Source organism: Misgurnus anguillicaudatus, chromosome 17, assembly GCF_027580225.2.
Source record: "Misgurnus anguillicaudatus chromosome 17, ASM2758022v2, whole genome shotgun sequence".
Lineage (NCBI taxonomy): Eukaryota > Metazoa > Chordata > Actinopteri > Cypriniformes > Cobitidae > Misgurnus > Misgurnus anguillicaudatus.
This window is the reverse complement of record NC_073353.2, coordinates 15,736,520-15,757,989: the sequence shown is the minus strand read 5'-3', so window position 1 is coordinate 15,757,989 and position 21,470 is coordinate 15,736,520. Positions and strand designations below refer to the sequence as shown.

General features: G+C 38.9%; 1 protein-coding gene across 1 annotated transcript in view; it reads left to right on the top strand.

Moving 5' to 3' along the window:
• Positions 1 to 21,470, top strand: part of bmpr2b (bone morphogenetic protein receptor, type II b (serine/threonine kinase)) — a 97,946-nt gene that overhangs the window by 46,134 nt on the left and 30,342 nt on the right. The window contains exons 2-3 of the mRNA XM_055215365.2: positions 3,887 to 4,075; positions 5,535 to 5,708. Of these exons, the coding sequence (XP_055071340.2) occupies positions 3,887 to 4,075; positions 5,535 to 5,708 (363 nt within the window). The remainder of the gene's footprint in view (positions 1 to 3,886; positions 4,076 to 5,534; positions 5,709 to 21,470) is intronic.

The following is a 21,470-nucleotide window of genomic DNA, read 5'->3' as shown; positions in this document are numbered from 1 at the left end:
GGAAATTCACATTATGGGAGGGGCTTCTGCGACTCCGCTCGCTTTCTGTAATCATGTCACTACTAGAGCAAGCTCCTGATTGGTTACAACGGCACGTTTTTCCGCCAAAGTTAAATTTTTTTTTAAATTTCACATTTGTGCCGTGGCAACGCTCAATTCGCGCCATTTGCGCGAACTAGACGCCGAATGAGGCAGAATCTTGTCTACCACTCCGTGCCAAATGCCTCATTCCTGCCGCGAGACCTCCAGATGCGTGTCAACGCGTCTTTAAATGAATTTAACATTGAAATCACTCACGTTTGACGCCTGTACCGCGACTGGTCGGAACGCAGCATAAGATTTTTGCACAGTACTGTACATCATCTCTTCATAGATGTTGGGTTGTCGACCAACATCACCAGCTAGGTTTTCTTGTCCACCAACTACACCATCAAAATCCAGGCCAGGCTGGTCTTTTCTGCAGAGTTAAAAGATTTTAAGCATGTGTCCATCGGTCCTCTCATTCATCACACAAACTCAGAGCAGCTCACAGCCGGAGGCGTTCTTCTGAAGCCAGCCAAAGCACTGTGATGTTTTTCTTTGCCGTGTGCTGCTTTGTGATTGGATCTGAAGGTTGTGCTGTAGGCTGTGGTCATGTTCCTACCCACCCTTGCGTTGTAGAGCAGGCCCAATTTCTCATCCAAATTACAGGAAACTGTCGCGCCTTGTGACCTGTCGGTGCGCCTTGAAAACAAAGACCACAATACTCAATCAACACGTGTTGTTACACCCATGGTCTCACACTTGTAACTACATGGAGATAAAAACGTAAGCACTAAAAGCTCTGAAGCTTTGTGCATTGAAGCATGGCGCACTTAAAGAGGAAAAGGAATGGCGGCGATGGATTCGTTTTTATTCGTGTAATTGGGAGTCATCGCCGAATACACAGCAGCCCTTTATGGCCCCCAGAGGAGGGCTGTGTTTTGTCTTATAGAGGGATACACCTACCCCAGGGCTATTTTTTTCATTCTACTTGCACTGTTTTTAGAGTAAGGGAAGGGTTTTTAGGAGCCCTGTTTAAGATTAAGGCTTGGCCGGTAAAATGAGGAGTCACGCAGTGTCGGCAGCTACAAATAAATTTATCTGGCCTTGTTTGACCGTTTGCTGGTGTGTGTGTGCACTGTGATACAAACCGGTGCTGCCGTTTAAGGCTTTACCCCTGTAGGGTACCAGACAAAGCTTTCCCCTGGGCCATACAGCAGCAATTCTGTAATTCTCTCTTTCCATACTCCGAGACCAGCGATGATGCTACCAGGGGGTTTCTTTCCTCCCCAATCGCTTGTCTGAACACCGTGAATACAATTGTAGTGATCCATGGCTTCACCAAGTCTGTTAAACGGCATTATGATTTTGCTCTCCTGGTTACTTAGACACTGGCCAGGCAATTTGCATGACAGTCCCAGAGAGAGAGAGAGAAAGAGAGAGAGAGAGAGAATTAATTCGTTGGATACATTGGTGGGTGAGCGCAGACCAGCTGCAGCAGAGATTGCGATCACCCGACAGGAGAATTCAGCCCCGCTGGCTCTACTCATGGAAATGAGGGCAGTCCTGTTGGCTACGTTCCTTATCAGTCATCACGGTTTTGTGTTCTGTAAACACGCAGCTTTGCCGCAAACGTTCATTTTCTGCAGCACGCTGCCGGTTTCTCCACCCTTCCAGTGTCGCTATGACGGCGTCTTGCGCAAGAGTTTTTGTGGGTCATGCATATTGTGCTCACATGTGAGTTAATGTGCCTGTGGTTGCATTAAAACATAGCAGGTGCAGGTATGCACCCAGGTGTTAGGTCTTATAGATCACAGCGTAAAAAGAGATGATCTTTTTTGATCGCCACACCTCTATTGAATTAGATAAGCAAGGTTTAGCCATCGATCACAAATACACTGCCACAATCAATCTGATGCTCCGCTGCAGATAATATATATTTTTTTTACATCTGTTTATTGAACTTTTACAAAAATAACAGGATACAGATACAGGAAAATCATGAAAAAAATTAACTTTAAAGGGAATACATGTTACTGAAATCTGTATACTTTACAATAGACAAAAATATGGATGTATTGTCCGTGACGTCACCCATATGGGTTTGTGAAGAGCTTCTTTGAAGCCAATAGTTGGCAAGGCTTGCCGTCGCTATCTTAGCATTGCGCGTCACTCACAAATAACCGAAAATGGGTAAAGAGGCGGGACGTGGGTGAAGCTGAAGTGTCTGGTTGCTGAAACGCCCACCTAGCTCGACAGTAGTGAACAGCAGTGGCAGTATACCTGTCACTCAAGTGGCCACGCCCTTAATTATGCCGAACTTTAACTGTGCCTCACATCGCCACCAGCGAGAGCGTCAAAGTAGCCGGAAGTCATTAATTTTCAATGAGAGCCGGCTGCGAGCCCCGTCAAGCAGCGGCGCGGCGCTTCATGTACGGTGTGAGCATTGAGGAGAGGCGGAATCAGCTCAACTTTATGGTAATGAGCTATGACGCGGTTCGGCGGCAACCAATCGGAAGGCGGCAACGTTCGGCGGCAGCCAATTGGAAGGCGGAAACCTCCGCTTGAGAGGATTCCAGAGAATGCATTCGAGCGTCAGAGTGTCCACTACACCCTTTTTTTTATAGCGTTGTTAGTAGGGCAGCCAGAGCTTTTATTGACGCTCTCGCCGGTGGCGGTGTGAATGCACGGTAAGGCTTAATATAATTTAAACAAAATTGAGTTACGGTACATTTACACAGGACAGAAGCGTTAACGCTTGACGGAAGGCTTGTCTGAAGCATGGTCAATAGCCAGTAACAGTGGCCGCAACACATGCTCCATTCTTCTTTAAACGTAATTGGCTGGCTCTGCCTAGTTATTTGCATAAGGCGATCTGATTGGCTGACGCACGCGTTGCCGCTTGAGAAGTTGAGAATTGTTCAACTTCTGCCACGAGCAACGGCAGTGACGCGACGCCGACAGATCCACAATGCAGTTCGGCAACGTATGACGTCACCCATTAAAAGTGAATGGGAAGCACCAATGATTACGCCCCATGTGAATGTACCCTTAAAGTCAGTTTACGTCACTTGCGTATTGGCTTCATCAGAGAGATTAGAAGGTTGCCCCCGTAATTTACTCACCCTTATGTCATACAACACTTCCAAAACGTATTGGTTCTCACGTGTCTCATGACTAGTTATGCATGTTTTGTCACAATATCTGAGAACTAATAAAGTTTGACACTACGTATGTGCTGCCGTATACTCTAACTTATGCTGATCTGTATGTTGCCATGGATGCGCAACATATCAATTGCCAAATAAGTATGGAGGAAGCTTTTGCTTTCGTTACCTGTACTGTGCTGTCACATGCTGATCGTTCTGCATGGCGTCACATGAAATTGAGCAGGGACAGCCTTTATAGGCAGCGTAATGGATTTCGGTTTGAAATATAAACGGAGAGCACCTTTGTAATTCCATATTTGAAAACAATAATACTAATTTCTTGCTAGAAATGCAATCAAAATGTGATAAACGTGAAAATATTTAATTTTTTCGAACTCGACCAGGCTCGACCAATCACATTCCCCCTGTATACTCATGCATAGAATTGTGGGACAAGATGATAAAGGTATCAGGAAGTAGACCAAACATTGGATTTGGATGTGCCTTGATGCCTTCATACCTTTGAATGTTGCCTCCGAATGATTTTTATATACATAGATAATAGCTACACTGGTGCATTTACCAGGATGGCTGCCCAATGGACTGAAAAGGGACTTTAATGATAACTTTTCAGTGTTGTGCTCTGTATGTAAGCCTGTGTGATGTTTCCTCTTCGTATTCTCATTTCTTTTTTTTCTCATGTTGTTTTTTTGCAGCTGCTCAGAGTGAGGAGAGCGTGCGGGAGTGTGCGTTTAATGACCAGCACAAGCAGGTGGATGAACAGAGTGTTGCTGGTGACTGGCACATCACCAGAGAAAATAACACCATCCTGTGCGGCAAGAGCAGCCGCTGCTACGGCCTGTGGGAGAAAACACATGACGGAGAGATCCGCCTCGTCAAACAAGGTCTCAGGCACACACACAAACTTATATATAACATAAACTTGTGAGGACCTTACTTTAACTTGTGCTGTTCTTAAAGGAACAGTTCACCAAACATGAAAATCGTGCTGGTTTTAATCCTTACATCATATTTGAAGGATTTTAAATTATGTTCACATATATTTCTTCATACAAGAAGAGTTTATAGTGCCCAGGAGTGACCAGGGGATGGCAAGCATATGAGCTCTAGTTATATTAAGTCTTCTGGCGTAAAGGTGATATCTTTGCCTCTGCTACAGACAGGTCTCACATCAAATATGTATTACAGGTTTGACATGACGTATTGATTAAAGGGACATTCCACTTTTTAAAAAAATTCTCATTTTCTAGCTCCCTTAGAGTTAAACATTTGATTTTTACCGTTTTGGAATCCATTCAGCTGATCTCCGGTTCTGGCGGCACCACTTTTAGCATAGCTTAACACAATCTATTGAATCTGATTAGATTAGACCCTTAGCATTGCGCTAAAAAATCACCAAAGAGTTTTGATATTTTTTCTATTTAAAACTTGACCCTTCTGTAGTTACATCATGTACTAAACATTTAGGTGACAAAACTTTCTTGTCTGGGTGTATGGAAGAATATTGGTAGCAACATTTAATTTTAAATAAAGTGCATGCAATGCATTTCTGTATTTCATTTTACATTTCCATGGCCATATGTGCAATGTTTAGTGCAAAATCAAAATTCAATAATTCAATTAACATTTGCCGTTTTCTACACTAGTTTTCATATGTAATTTAAATATTTTTTAACGCTTTAAAAGTTTTAAAATGAAAATGTATTACACAAACTGATTAGATGTGTTTTACATGCTCATGCAAAAACTGTAGCAAAATGACAATTTAAAGGAATAGTTCACCCAAAAATGAAAATTCTGGCATTGTTTGTTTACCCTCATGTTGTTACAAACCTGTATACATTTCTTTGTTCTGATGAACAACACAAAGGAAGATATTTCAGAAGCCCCATGGACTTTCATAGTAGAAAAAAATTATAATATGGGAGTCAATGGCTCTTCTGATCGGTTTGTTTACAAACATTCCTCAAAATGTCTTCCTTTGTGTTTATCAGAACAAACACATTTATACAGGTTTGTTACAACATGAGGGTATGTAAATAATTCATTTTTGTGTCAACTATCCCTTTACATGTAATTTTCCCTAAAAGCATTTACATATACAAGTAGGACATCTCATGCAAAATGCATACCGCGCCACGCCCCCACCCCTTGTCCTGTCAAACATTACATGAAGCACTTCTTGTGCTTGTATTAATGCCTTACTATTATAAATCGCTTTATTTTTCCTAATTTTTGGATTAAAGCATCTGCTACATGCCTAAAATGTTAATTTTCACTTTCCGATTTTCAGAGGTTATTTCTCTAATTCACTCATCAACCATCTGCATCTTTTCATCACAGGCTGTTGGACTTACATTGGCGACCAGCAGGACTGCCATGACGACCGTTGCGTGGTTACTACCACGCCGTCGCAGATCCAGAACGGCACCTACAGATTCTGCTGCTGCAGCACAAACATGTGCAATGTCAACTTTACAGAGAACTGGGTGCCGAGCCCCACCAGCACCACCACCCGTAAGTCCTTTACACATAAACCCATAACACCACAGCTCTTCTGCATCTGTAACCTCCACGCCCCAGTCTGAGCACCAACGCCCGTATTAGATTGCTGTGGCTGAGCAGAACCGGTCCTGCAGGATCTATTGTCGCCTCTGTGATGTTCCTCTAACTGTCTTCATCTTTGTAACCTAATCACAAAATGCTGTTATTTAATGAATATAAATAGAGCTGGGCTGCTGAATACATAAAGGGTGTTGAAAATAGTTTGCTGTTAACATCTGGCAACGTACAGAGCATTTGCAGGTATCACGGCACTGTGATAGTGTAAAGACATTCTGAATGTATGGGTGACCATGGTTTTACAGCTGAGAGGAAACAATGGCACGATCACTAACTGAATTCAATGCATTCAACCTTTTCTGTAGGTATAGACTGTGGTGCATTATGGGGTTGAAGAGGGTATTATGCCTGACTGATTTTATAAATCATACTCTATGGTTTGGTCTCTGTTGGTTACTGTTCTATTCTCTTCTGTTAACTACTGTATCGACTTTCTTCTGACTGCTATAGAATAGCAGATGTGAAAACTCAATAGTCTAATAGTTTTATTGACTTGATAGTCAGTAGAAGGTCAGCATCCCCTTGACCGTGAGTTCTCAGTAATGCATGCGTTTTAGGAAATAAATGCCCACAGTTCTAGTGATGTATTATTTACCTTCCATATTTATTTTTCAATCTCTTTTTTGAGATAAATATAGAAAATATGTACACGAAATGTAAAAAAAACAATATTCAGAAAAAAATAGCTTTTTCAGGCTAAAGTCAGCATTTAGTGTGACCTCACTTGGCACTGAGCATCTTGAACTCTTTTGAGGAGACTGAATTCATTAGATTAAAATTAGAAATAAGGATTTCATTTCATTTGGGAAAACACCCTGTTTTTCAATATTTTACTATGTTCTTACCTCAACTTAATTTACTCAAGTAAAAGTACACAATTTAAATGTAATTAGGTATTAAATACATTTTAATATGCAATATAAAAGAAGTATGATTCTATGCTTTAGAATGTAGTGAAGTAACGTTTTTCCCAATACAAACGGTTGGAAAATGTAACTAATGTAACTTAGTATTGTCCACCTCTGCTATCAAGTCCATCTAAATTCAATTTAAGCTGATGATACCCTCTATTGACAAGATAACTCAGTGAAAGAGTTAACAAGGCTACTAAGTTGCTGCATTGCTTTACTATTGTTTTGCATATAATAGTTTTCTAGAACTTTATTTTATTTAGATAAAAACTGTTACATTTTATTCTGTTGCATATAACGAAATGAAGAATATTTAGTTTTCTTATATTTTCTTCCAATTTTGCAGTGTTACTTTCAAAAAAGTTTAATTTTTTGATTGGTTTGGTGAAATTCAGATTTTTTCAATTAATGTTTAATATGAATACAATTATACAAAGTCGATTTCGGTTTTCAGCCCAGAAAATGTTTCATTTTCATTTCACTAATCGTTTCTCATTTTGCAGCTCTTTTGAATAGAGCCGATGATTTTGCCTGTTGCTAGCGCGACACTCTACCAACGGTGCTACATGAGCCGCTTCTCTCTTTCTTTATGCACGCTTATTCTCTCACTCAGTCTTTCAGTTCTTTTTCTTCTTTTGTGCGTTGCCTTTGACAGTGTCTCTAAAGAAAGTGCCGGATGACCCTGCCGAAGGAACGAAACTCAGTCACACCGCAAATGCAATCAGACAATGCCGTGAAAAATAAAAAAAATCAATGGCTGTCAGAGTCAGTAGGAGTGAGTTATTTGCATGCAGCTTTAATTCTCAAACCTCTTTTCAGTTGGTTTTTTTCTTGTTATTCCCTCTTACACTTTCTACTCTAGTACTTTCTCCACTTTTTAGAAGAGTTTAAAGAATAAGGATGAATAAATAAAGCTTCAGGCATTTCAATGCCTACGTTTAATGAATGCATATCTGTAAAGCTTGACCCTGGAAATCAGCTTGGCTCAACAGCATTCAGATCTATCTGTCAGGGAAAGATGAAAGTGTAAATAAATGCATGGAAGGGGGCCCGCCATTGGCCCCATGCCAGCGTGAAGGGGCCACGGAGTTTAAGCTGGAGAACCAAAGGCTCGGTGTCTCCCAATGGGCTTTCGTCTTACAGGTGTTGCCGGGCAGAATCCCCACACCCGTGCGTCTTCTGAATCCTCATACGGCACTGGAACGTTGTGCCCATCACAAAAACAGTTGAACCTTTTTTATTGTACAGTGTGCACACGGAGGCCGTGCACTGCATTCAAACCCCGCCCATCGTCGGCTCGCAGCTGTCTTTCTCTCTCTGCTGTCTGCAGACATGCCAGAGGCGAGAGGCATCAGACTGGCATTATCGGCAGTACTCAGCACATGCGAACAAAATACGCAGCCTTGTGTAAAATGTAGCACTTGTGCTTGAACATATTGATGGATGACCTCCGTTCCAGCTCATCACACACGCACACATTTCCGATGCTTTCCTTTTTAAGTAAGAGGCGTCCTCACTTTCTGTACAATCCATTAACCAATATTTTCACCAGTTCCCGGCACCGGATGTGTTATTCCATAAATGCAAGGGTTTTTTGGTAGATTAGATAAGTGAAGCGGAGATTTGGAAACGTTCCCTCGCCCCACTCTGTATGTTTGCATTTATTTAGAGAGCTGCCATGGTGAGTCATTTGTTTTTCGTACCAATATATGGAACGTTTTCAACCTGACAAAAACAAGGCACATCAAAACACTCGAAAACAGGATTTTCTTTTGCAGAAAAACAATGCCATGCTAAAACCACAGGCAATGAGAGGAAGAATAATTTCACCTTTAATCCTGTAGAGAAGTAGACATATGGATGTCCTCAATGCACACTTTTTAGAAAATATCGTGTTCCAAAAGGAAAAAAATATGGTTCAAGCTTTCCCGCCTGTTTTGAATGACAGTTTATTTACGTTGATTTTATTTATTTCACTAAAAAACAAAAATGCTTGTTGTTTATTTACAGTATTATAGGCTTTATCAAACATGGAGATCAGCTGCATGATAGAGAGATACATTGTTAATGTGTATTTGTTTGTGTGTGTTTGTGAGGGTGTGTGCACACCTGCTAGCCAGCTGCTTTTACATCATAATACATCGTAACTCGATCTTTGTGGGCTGCGTGCAGAAAGTGACGTTCTCATGACACTTGTGTTTCGGATCAACAAGGAAAATAAAACTCAATGACTGATAAGATATAGTCTTTTAGCAAGCAATTATGTTTGTTTATTTTTACATATACTTTGAAACAATCCCAAACAACAATATACTTTAAAATAATCATTAGTTAAACTACAATCAAGCTATTAAAAAAATAATAATAATTAGCTACGCTACACAGCTATAAACAAAGTTGCTTAAAAAGTTTCGTCATAGTTATGTCATAAGAGAACCATTTTTGGTTCCCCGTAGTAACATTGTTGCACATCCATCGTTCAGATCATGTTGGTTCAAAAACATAGTTAGGGACGTCACAAACATATTCGATTGAAGGGGGACACTCCACTTTTTTTAAAAACATACACATTTTCCAGCTCCCCTAGAGTTAAACATTTGATTTTTACCGTCTTGAAATCCATTCAGCTGATCTCCGGGTCTGGTGCTACCACTTTTAGCATAATCCATTGAATCCATTTATGATCGCGCTCAAAAATAACCAAAGAGATTGGATATTTTTCCTATTTATGGTAAATAGACTGCATTTACATAGTGCTTTGATAGACCCATGGCCATCCAAAGCACTTTACAATTTGCCTCACATTCACCCATTCACTTACTTATGCATACACAGACGGCGTTGTCAGCCATGCAAGGTGCCATCCAGCTCATCGGGAGCAGCTGGGGTTAGGTGTCTTGATCAAGGACACCTTGACACTTGCTCAGGTGGGGCCGGGGATTGAACCACCAACCTTCCAGTTTGTAGACATGACTCTTCTGTAGTTACATTGTGTACTAAGACCGACAGAAAATTAAAAGTTGTGGTTTTCTAGTCAGATATGACTAGGAATTATACTCTCATCCTGGCGTAATAACCAAGGAGTTGTTGGTGTAATATGGCTGCAGGAGTCGCAATGATATTACGCAGTGTCACACAATAGTCCCCTGCTGTTGAAAGTTACTTAGGGGACTATTTTCGACGAGTGTGAAATATTATTGCACCTCCTGCAGCCAGGTTACACCAACAAGTCCTTGGTTATTACGCAAGGATGAGAGTATAGTCCCTAGCCATATCGGCCTAGAAAATCACAACTTTTAATTTTTCGTCAGTCTTAGTACACGATGTAATACAGAAGAGTCAAGTTTTAAATAGGAAAATATCAAAACTCTTTAGTCATTTTTTAACACTGTGCTAAATGGTCCAATTAGATTCAATGGATTATGCTAAGATATGTTAAAAGTGATACAGCTAGACCCGGAGATCAGCTGAATGGATTCCAAAATGGTAAAAATCAAATGTTTAACTCTAGGGGAGCTGGAAAATGAGAATATATTCAAAAAAGTGGAGTGTCCCTTTAATAATGTCTACTAATGAATCGAATAATGAAGATCGAATTAATGACAGATTATTGCTGTAAATAACGAACATGACATCTAATGAAAACTTTTTCTAAGATATGTACTCCGTTGTTTTTCTTTATTTCCCAAAGTTTCATTAGTCCGTGGTTCCTTCTCGGGGGCGCCCTCAGTGTAATTGTCCATGCGCACACATGCACACTCTTAGGGATGGGACGATTACCGGTTTCACGATTAACCACGATAAAATGTCCTGACTGTTAGAATTATCGTTTAAAATGTAATTATCATTACAACCGTGTTTGATTACAGTGATTTTGAAACTTGAGGTACATCCTGTCCAGCCAGAATCAGTTTTACGCAGGCGCGCACATGCAACATTGTTTTTTGCACAAGAAGGCATTTAAGGGATAATGAATTGTATTCATTCACGGTAAACTTATTAGACAGATTTCTTTTTTTTACCACAGAAATAATTTCAGGGACATTAAATATTAAATTGTGATCATCAAAAATAAAATTTGTAAAAAAAAACATGATAATATTGATAACCGTGATAACTTTGGTCACTATAATCATGATTTAAAATTTTCATACCGTCCCATCCCTAAGTGACACTCTCTTAGGGGCTGTTTACACTTGGTATTAAGATGTGTTTTCGTCGATCGGATCACAAGTGGACGACGTTAGTGCCAGGTGTAAACGGTGTTCAAAACGTTTTGAGCTCGTCCACTTTCGACCACTTTCAACCACATCCAGAGGTGGTCGAAACCACTTTCGATCGGATCGCTTCGGGTTGCGGAACGCACATGTGGTTGAATGCGTTCGAATAGCCACACGCGACCGCCTTCTCTCCGCCCATTTATCTAATCTGAGGTATTAAACACAAGTTTTACGTCTTTTTTGACTTCTGGCGTGAACATTCGGTGAACAGCGCTATTTTTAGCCTTTCATTGATAAAACTAAGCGGCTGATCTCCGTAGTTTCGTTTTGAAAGCGTGTGAAAGTTGCGCGATCCTATTTCATCAATTGCGCTGAAAATTCAAAGAAAGCTCTTACATACTCATGTACAAAACACTGTGCAGCATGTTTACTTGCTAATTAATATTAGTTTGCGTCCATATAAACTCAAAATTACTCCCGCTCGGGTTTGAATGACAGCAGAGAGACTCGCCCACCGTCTCACAGACCACCCCCTCATAGTATTCAGCACAGAAGCGGTCGAAAGTGGACAAAAGAGACGGATTTAAATACCAGGTGTAAACGTAATGTGTCTCTTTCGTCCGCTTGTGATCCGATCGATGAAAACACATCTTAATACCAAGTGTAAACAGCCCCTTAAACTCTCTTATTTTTCTCGACAAATTTAAAGACGTAAATTCGAATTTATATATATTTGGAATGATGTGTATTAAATGTACTGCATTTTGCTTGGTTACATTACTCGAGAGCGTGATCTGCGTAAGTCTACGTGTCATACTATCTAAGAACTATGCTTCTAACCATTGCTCGAAAGCTGTAGTTATAAGGAAAAAAGTTGCAGTTTGTGAATGTTCAACACCCAAATCGGTGAACTATGCTGATAATGACAAAACTTGCGACCAAAGTTGGCTAACAATGCTTTTGGGAAAATGTACCGCAGAACAACAAAGAACCTTTTGGGAACCACTATTGTTAAGAATGTAGCTACTAAACAAATGTACTTAACTATATTAAAGCTCAAAGTAAATTCGAAATATCGCTTTAACATGGAAAAACTGTTACATTTATTCCCAAGCCTGTTATCCGTAGTAGGAAACACATCTGTGCACGATTTTTCTGCTGCTCTTTGAGGCTGTACATCATAGATATTGTGAGTTGTGCACCTGCTGGAAATCAGTCCTCTCCTTACACACACACACACACACACAAACACACACACACACACACACACACTGCTTCATTTAGCTGGAAGATGTGATCTCAGATCTGAAGGCTGTGAACGTGTGAGAAGCCTTTGATCGATCAGGCATAGATTAACCTTGACAGCTGTTTTAATTGCATAAGGGGAATGATCTCCCAGACACACACATGCACCTCCTCTCACCTCCCCCCGGCCATAACTTAACCTGTCTGCTCTCCTGTCTTGAGTACGGTGCTTTATCCGCCTCCTGCTCTCATTCCATAGGGGCATAAATAGTGTTTGCCTGAATCCTATGCTGTCATGCAGGCACACTGCTATAGTTTATGCCAGTGGTCGTATTAATAAAACAATACATAATACAATATCCAACCAGAGGCTGTGGGTTAAAGTGATTTTAAAACGTGTAAGGGGTGTTAGTCTCAACCTCATATGACATAGGCAATAACTAGATTATTTAAGTAATGTCTAGATTGCATGTTTCCGTGTGATTGTGTTTGAAGTACGAGCGTGTGCAGACATGTGGGTGGCACAGACGGATGTGAGACGAGATGGTCGAGTGTTGAAATCTACCTCCCGTGATTACGATTCACCTTGACTAAAGGCAGGTGGCTACTGTCACTGGACCATCTCTTTATCATATAAACTTTTGAGTATTTGATTATGAGCATTTTTGTGTGTGGAGGATTATCTATTGAATATCTGCCTCTGGCATGGACAAATGAAAGGGATTAGTATTGAACTCTTTCAGGGTGATGGAAAATTATAGAGATAAAGTGTTTTGCTTTTACTCGCCAAGATGATCATCAAGGGAACACAATCTATACAAGTATGCAAACGCAGACGTGAATGCCCGGCCACATACTGAACGCTTGGTAGATGTGTTCTTTCTTTGCTGTGATGGAAACAAACATTCAGAGGTTTATAAATCAATATCAGCAGCCATTTTGAAAATACTTACACTAAAAAGAAATGCTGGGTTATTTTCAACGTAGGGTCGAAAAGGGATGAGCCCAGCCCCTTGGGAGGTAATTGAACATATGTTGGGTTGTTTAAACCCAAAATGCTGGGTTGGTTTGACCCATTGTTGGGTCAAAAATAATAATTTTCTCAGTTAATTTGAACCAACGGCTAGGATCGTCTCTTTTTTCTCTCCCAAAATAACCCAGAATTGTTTAGAGCAGTGGTTCTCAAACTGGGGTCCGGGGCTCCCAGGGGGGCCGCGAGATGGTGCCAGGGGGGCCCCAGTTTTATGACATTTTTATAAAATACATTCATTTATCACGAATTCTGTGAAATTAAACCTAAAAAAAATAAGGCAGCACTACTTTGTATAATTTAATGTTTTGTTTAATTAAAATATGAAGTTTTAGAACTCTTTTTTTGTCATAAATTTTCTTTGGGGGGGGGCGTGAAGGAATGCACCGTACACAAGGGGGCAGCACGCTGAAAAAGTTTGAGAACCACTGGTTTAGAGTGTACTCTACGTCCAAAATTGGATACTGTCCTAGCTAACAATTGTACATTATGAAAACGTTCCCGTAACATTTCACTTAAAGGGACAGTAAGTAGGGTTAAGTAAGTGTTTTGTTAATCAAAATCAATGTCTTTATTCATAAATATGTCCTCGTTGGTGTTAAATGACCTCTGCCAGTGACCTGACTTTTCTTTGTAAGCTTAGAATTTCTTCTTTTTACTTACATTGAAGGGATAAGTCCAAGGAGACTTCCATGTCGTTCCGCCGTATTGATAAACTATAATAGCAGAGAGGGACAAAAAGCACTAGCCTAACAACGCGTTTCCACAACGGGTTTTCGTTCAGAACACGTGAACCAGCTGAAAAGGACATGGAGATCAGTGATTACATAATAGCTACTGTAGTTGCAACACACATTAGGAAAAGCGAGGCGCTAGAGAGCACTATTCGTGTGAATGCAAAATACAATTTCACCACTAGATGGGCATAAATCCTACTTATTGTCCCTTTAAGTTTTAAAAACTTGAAGAAATTTTGAACATTCTTAGAACGTTAAAACCGTCCAGTTTTTTACACATTGTATTAACATTATTCTTTGGTTATAAAAACGTTATTTAAAACGTTTTGGTTTATCTGTTGTTATATTAATGTTCTAAGAACGTTTTTTGAAACGTTTCTTTAAAACGTTCCATTCGCCATTATATTAATGTTCCAAGAAAGTTCTCCTAATGTTCCCAATAGGTTATAAAACATGTTCTTATAACATTAAAATCTTTGCTTTTTAGACATTGTATTAACCTTATTGTTTGGTTCTGAAAACATTATTAAAAACATGACCTACGCAATGGCAATGCTTTCAAAGCTAATGTTTTTAAACATTCCACTGCTACCATTTTAAAGAATGTTAAATTACCTACGCATTTAATACTCGCACATTAGAAGCGCTCTCATGCAAAGTGAAGCACGCAATGCGCATGTTAATTTAAAACTATGATGATAATAATAATAATTCAAAACTATAATGGGGCAACTATCGGCATGAAGGCCTGCTATCAGGCATATGTCTGACTTTCGTCGATAGACCGTCTATCGGCACAACCCTACTACTCGCCTCGCCTACTGCTCTTTGCATCCTATATAGTAAGGAGGTAGGTGATTTCGGATGCAGAGTTACGCCTCGTTCAGACCACCAGCAACTTTCTTGCTGTGTGTCACCCGTCTCTTTCAATGAGGCATTTCTAAATCTGGCTGTCATAAAAAAATAGGTACTGTTCACTTCAGTAGCTGACAAGTGAAGGATGCCTTAAACTCCACTGCTTTGCTCACTTTGGTAGTTGCTCCCTAAAATCGCTCATTGTTTGCATAAAGTTAAATTTTCTTTAACTTTAATTTTGAATAAACTCTAATTCAGAAATTTCACAATACTCATATCAGGGTCAATAGTTTCAGGTATATCAGGATTAACTGTGCACAAAAAATATGTAAGGAAGATAACGAACCAATGTATGCTGTGTTGATATGTCTCTCAATGTGCTTAAAATTCTCTTTATTCATACGTCTCGCCATTAAGTTCTGGACCAGATGAAGGGATATGGGCAACCCTTTTAGACACCATGCATACTATATGCTGTCTGCTTTTCTCATGAGCTTCAAGGTTTTGTTTACGGTAGTTGCTTGTTCCAACAAAAAAGGCCCCTGACTTGTCTGCTTTACCTGGAAACTGGCGCAAAACATCACATTGTTTCTTTCGTGTTGTTTAACCCGAAGAAATGTTTGCTTCCAAGATGTTAAATAATTACGTTTTCGTTTGGCCCCATAATAAGAGGGCGCCGTCGTCATTAAAGTCTCTTTGCTCTACCAGCTGATGTAACATGCAACACATACAACACTGTCCACAACAACCAATAAGATAGGAAAAAACTCATGACATTGCTGAAAAGTTAACTTTCGCAATGCTTAAAATGTGTGTCTGTCTCAATGGTAACATTGCATAAGAACACAGAGACGGCCGCAGGCAGAAAATATATTTTAGTGAATGAGGGCGAAGCACTGTTTACTGGCCCGAGCGTCTCTCACACTGTTCCGCGGGCCATCGGGCAGTCCTTTATGTTGAGCTCTGAATGGTCACTTTCGCTCGTGCCACCAGAAGTCGCTAAGCTTCCATTGAAATTAATGAGATTGTGTCGCTCTGCTTTTGCTAGTCGCTGACGGTCTGAATGGGCCGTTAAACAATTCCAGCCGTTATCTATTTAAATGGGAAAAGACCCAGTTCTTCTTAAGATCCCATTTACACTATATTTAATTATTATTCATGTATGCAGCTATATACATAATGCCAGTTGAAGTTACTGTAACTAGCTTACTCAGCGAGATTTGATTCAAGCCTTACTCCAACAAAACGGTTGCTTATGTGAAACGAACACAAAGAAAGACCGTTTGTAATAATGCTGAGAATGCTTTGTGTTTTTATGAATGAACATTGTGTGAAATGAGAGCATTAGCGTTGAGTTTGTTTCTGGTCTAAGTCAGCGTGAAATACATACACATGCAGAGACAGTGTGGCATAAGCTGAACAGGATGAGATGTTCTCTCCGTCAGACTGATTCAGATGGAGGAACGCGGCGGTCCGTTTAATTGATGGGACGGTTCCAGAGGCCGTTGCCGTTGCGCTGGGATGAGACAGCCTGACTGTGTCTCTGATTCATGACCGTGTCAGCATTTTCTCCGCTGGGGACTCCAGATGTGCCTTATTGTGACAGGAGTCGCAAAGGTCAACAGATCCAAGGGCGAAGGGTTCACGGTCACAGACGTGCAATCTGCTGTAAGAAACCTGAGCTCGGCACTCGTCCTACACATCCACAGACGTCTAGACATTCAACAAAACCTTCTGATCTAAACCAGGAACAGTTTGAAACTGACAATGCCTTTGAGGGTTTTAGTTTAGTATTTCAGTTCCTACACATTTTTAAAGATGGTAAACGATCTGTTTATTCTTTCCCATTTTATTCTACAGTACATTGAACTGCATTGAGGAAATTATCTTCTAAGTATTTTCAGCATATCGTGTGGTTTACAGTATAGTGCAGCGTATATTCTGGCAAAAAACACCATCTTAAACCAACATGAAATGCAACCAAACTCAGTTTGATTATTTGAACTTGAGCAAAACTTCTGTCCAGCTGAAACTAATGTACTACTACTCAGTACTACTGTACTAAGTGCCCCACAAACCTGGTAAATGTAGTAAATCTAGTGATTATTGCTCATAATATCAACCTTTTTTCTAAGTTTGAAATTGTACCCGGGCAGTCTGATTGAAAGGAATTTTATGGATGTATGAATCAGACAGTGGGAAAATGAACTGGGCTGTCTGTGGACAAGTGTGTCAAGCTACAGTGTTACCACTGGTGCTGTGTTGCAGTTAATTCAAGCTTTGTAACCTAATGCTTAACAAGTTGAAACTATTTCACCTTTACCCCCTCTGCCATTCATACTCTTAACTTCTCTCTCCCCCCTGCTCTCTCACTCTAGAGTATGTTGTGTTTTAAAGGGGACATATCCTGAAAATCTGACTCTTTCCACGTATAAGGGCTATAATTGTGTCCCCAGTGCTTCTATCAACCTAGAAAATGTGAAAAAAGATCAACCTCTGCAAGCATGTGAAAGAAACAGGTCATTGAAATTTGGCTCCCCTTGTGATGTCAGAAGGGGATAATACTGCCCCTTAATCTGCACTATCCAACTGGGGACACCAAAGATTTATTTGACATCCTAAAAAGGTCTTATGTAATGTCCATTTTAAGCGGCTTGTATACTGTTTTTTCATGTGGGTTGCTTAACTATCTTAACCAGCAAGACGTTTTTGGTCAATCAAATTTCAAGTTGTGCTGGTGAACATCATAGCCACGCTGCAAAAAGTTACTTTCTTTCTTTTTTGTCTTGTTTTCAATACAAATATATCTAAATCAGTGGTGGCTCGTGACTGCTCATCCAAGGGGCGCAAATTCAAATAAGTGTTTGGAGTGTTCACTTATTTTGACAAGACACGTGATGCACATACACACACTCAACGTGCAGAACACATATTTTGAAATGACAAACTACACATGACGGGCTACATACATGCAGTGTTGTTTTTGGCAGCCCTTTTAGTTTTAGTCTTAGTCTTTTGGACAAAAATGCTTTTTAGTTTTAGTCACATTTTAGTCACTAGATAGTTTTAGTCAAGTTTTAGTCGACGAAAACACAAAAATGTTTTAGTCAAGTTTAGGTCAATTTTAGTAAAAAAAAGGTAGTCTTTAACAAATAAATTTAGGTTAAAAAGTGTGGTGTATTTAATACTATTAAAATGTGCATTAAGGTTGTCCCTCAGGGCTTACTGTTGTTTTAGTCGGTGTGCCTTCTGCGCATGTCATAACAAAAAGTTTTTTAGACAAATATAAAACAAGCACAAATTGGGGTATTCATTTTTTTTCTTGATTTTATTCCTCAATTAAGTGTTCAAGAAAAAAGTTAAAGATTTTTTTTTCTTACCTCATTGGCAGATTTTTTGCTTGTTTTAAGCTCAAATTTACATAAATTTAGTTTTTTGTCTAAAAACTAGACTAGAAGACTTTTTAGATATTTGTACTAAAATCAAGACAAAAAGTAAGAAAGTAATTTGCAGTCCAGTGCTTTTGTCCAGCCTGGACCAGCATGAAAATGCGTTGTACAGCATGTGTTTGCGTGGCACAGGTGGATCAGGTGGGTGTGACCAGCGTGTGTGTGAAAACAGATACCCCTGCAGCGTAGTAAAATAATCGGGTTCCCCTCTCGCTCTCACGGCCTCGGGATCTTGGTTGGTGCTTTGTGCCAGACATAATCTATATCATAATGGTCGACATTAAAAACTGTCTTAGATCAGCACATGAGTGAATATCTCCACCCACACTGTTGTGAAATCTGCTGCCTTCGCTGTAACTCACGTATGCAAATGAGTCTGGCTCGCGCTCTCCGTTTTTGTCACTGTTTCTCTTCTTTATTGAAAATCCATTCGCTCTCCATGAGATTATTTGACAGGGTGGGATGAACTGCAGTGGGCTCAGACAGCCAGGAATTATACACCAGTCACCATGAATAAAAAATGAAGAAAAAGGACGCTGTTTTAAAAAATGAACCAGCGACAAGAGGATTAAAGCCTTCCATATGACATGAAAAAGAATGGGATGGAGAACAAAAAAAGGTCAGGAAGTACTTGTGGGAAAAAGGACTGGGTTATCCACAGAGGAAATGCTTTTTTGACTCGCTCCCTGCCAAACTGTTAACTGCCGGAAAGTAGGTTTCTGATAGGACGAAAGATCATTAAAGAGTTTTTATACAGCTACTGTTACTAGGACAAGAAAAGTCAAAGAGGAAAAGACTCAATGTCGCAGTGAAACTTAATATTCCTGTTATATCTGGAAATATACAACTCATTCGTTTTGATGACTGACACGCAAATATTCTGGTGAATTATTTGCATTTCACAGACAAAAAAACTATTTACAGGTTGATCAGTTTACTGCCAGACTGTAAAATACAAACCTTGATGTTCAATGGAGTCACTGACTTCCAGTAGTTTCATATGAAAATGTGCATTTATAAAAATGTTGAATACATCCAAATTAACCCAGTTAGCACGATTTTTCTTGCCGATATTCAATAGAGATTGCAGGTGGACTACTGCACTTGCACCGAGAAAAGCAACATGGCTGTATTTAACTGCTTTTTGTATGATGCACAAATGATTCTAACCAATGCTTTTTTCTCCTACTGTATGTCGAAATATTAAAAGTGACATGCATTGCAGGCACACTTCATCTAAAGTCTCTTTTTGGTGTACCAAAGTATCTACTGAAATTATGTCACATTTATTTGTATTTATTACTCTCTGTTTTCATATATATCTACAGTACAGTAATATTTAGTGATGTTAATTGTGAGTGTCATTGAGATGGTGTCCTACAGTTTAAATTCCCATAAGCCTTCAGGTTGCCAGATTGTGTCTCTCTTATCTTATTGTGCTGATGAGCTGTCCGCCACTGTGAGTCAACAAACATCTGCTCATTTCACTTAATTAATTTATTCATTAGCGCTGCTTCTTTTAACCTTAACCTTTACACAGTCAATAGCGAGAGTGTTTTGAGGACAGATGAGTTCGCTGAATGAAACTGGCCAAATGTCAACACAGTTCAAATTACTTTTTGAAAGCCTATTTTCACCGCATCCAATAGGATGTTTTGATGCTAGAGAGCTTTATGCACTTAGGTCGTGCTTATGCCTTAATGAAATTTTCCACATTTTCATACATTTATTTACGTGGCTTGAAGACAAATGAAGTCAAATGGCAAACTGACACTTCCTGTAAAATTCTACGCAACAGTACACCTATAGAGTAGTATTGCGTACTTCATACAGGGCATTAGTTGCAAAAAAATGGCAATCAAGATGCATTTTCTTGATGAGCAAAATGACCTTGGAACAAAATCTAGTTTTTAGACAAAAATTATACAATTTAAGTCAATTTGTGCTTAAAGCGAGCAAAAATATTTGCCAGTGGGGTGAGAAAAAAATAAACTTATTTCAAGATTTTTTTTCTTACTCAATTGGCAGATTTATTTGACTGTTCTTGACCACATATTTACTTAAATTTGATATTTTTTGTCCAAAAATTTTATTTTATTTCTTAGGTTATTTTGCTCATCAATAAAATGCATCTTGGATTTTGTTTTTAAAGTTTTGATGCTAGAGAGCTTAATGCACTTAGGTCGTTATGCTTTAATAACATTTTCCACATTTTCATACAATTATTTACGTGGCTTTAAGACAAATGAAGTCAAATGGCAAACTGACATTTCTTGTCAAATTATACCCAACAATACACCTATAGAGTACCATTGCATACTTCAAATAGGGCATTAGTTGCAAAAAAAGGCAATAAAAATATCTAAAAATTCTTAAATCAAGATGCATTTTCTTGATAAGCAAAATGACCTAAGATAAAATCTAGTTTTAGACAAAAATTTTACAATTTAAGTCAATTTGTGCTTAAAGCAAGCAAAAATATTTGCCAGTGGGGTGAGAAAAAAAAGAAACTTATTTCAAGATTTATTTTTCTTACTCAATTGGCAGATTTATTTGATTGTTTTTGACCACATATTTTACTTTAATTTGATATTTTTTGTCTAAAAAATGTATTTTATTTCTTAGGTCATTTTGCTCATCAAGAAAATGCGTCTTGGATTTTGTTTTTAAAGTTTTGATGCTACACTGCAAATAATGATTTTCAAGAAAAAAAAATTCTTAGTATTTTTGTCTTGTTTTCAGTTAAAATATCGAAAAACTTAAAATTAAGATACTTTTTCTTAATGAGCAAAACGACCCAAGAAAATAAGTCTAGTTTTTAGACCAAAAATATCAAATTTAAGTGATTTTGTGCATAAAACAAGCAAAAAAATCTGCCAATGGGGCAGGCAATTTTTTCTTGAATTAAATGTTTAAGAAAAATTTTCAGGATATTTTTGAATACCCCATTGTCAGATTTTTTTGCTTGTTTTATGCACAAAATCACTTAAATTTGATATTTTTGGTCTAAAAACTAGACTTATTTTCTTGGGCCATTTTGCTCATCAAGAAAAAGCATCTTAATTAAAGAATTTTTAGATATTGTTACTGAAAATAAGACAAAAATACTAAGAATTTTTTTTCTTGAAAATCATTTTTTTGCAGTGTAGAGCGCTTAATGCACTTAGGTCGTTCATATGCTTTAATAAATTCTCCAAATTTTCATACATT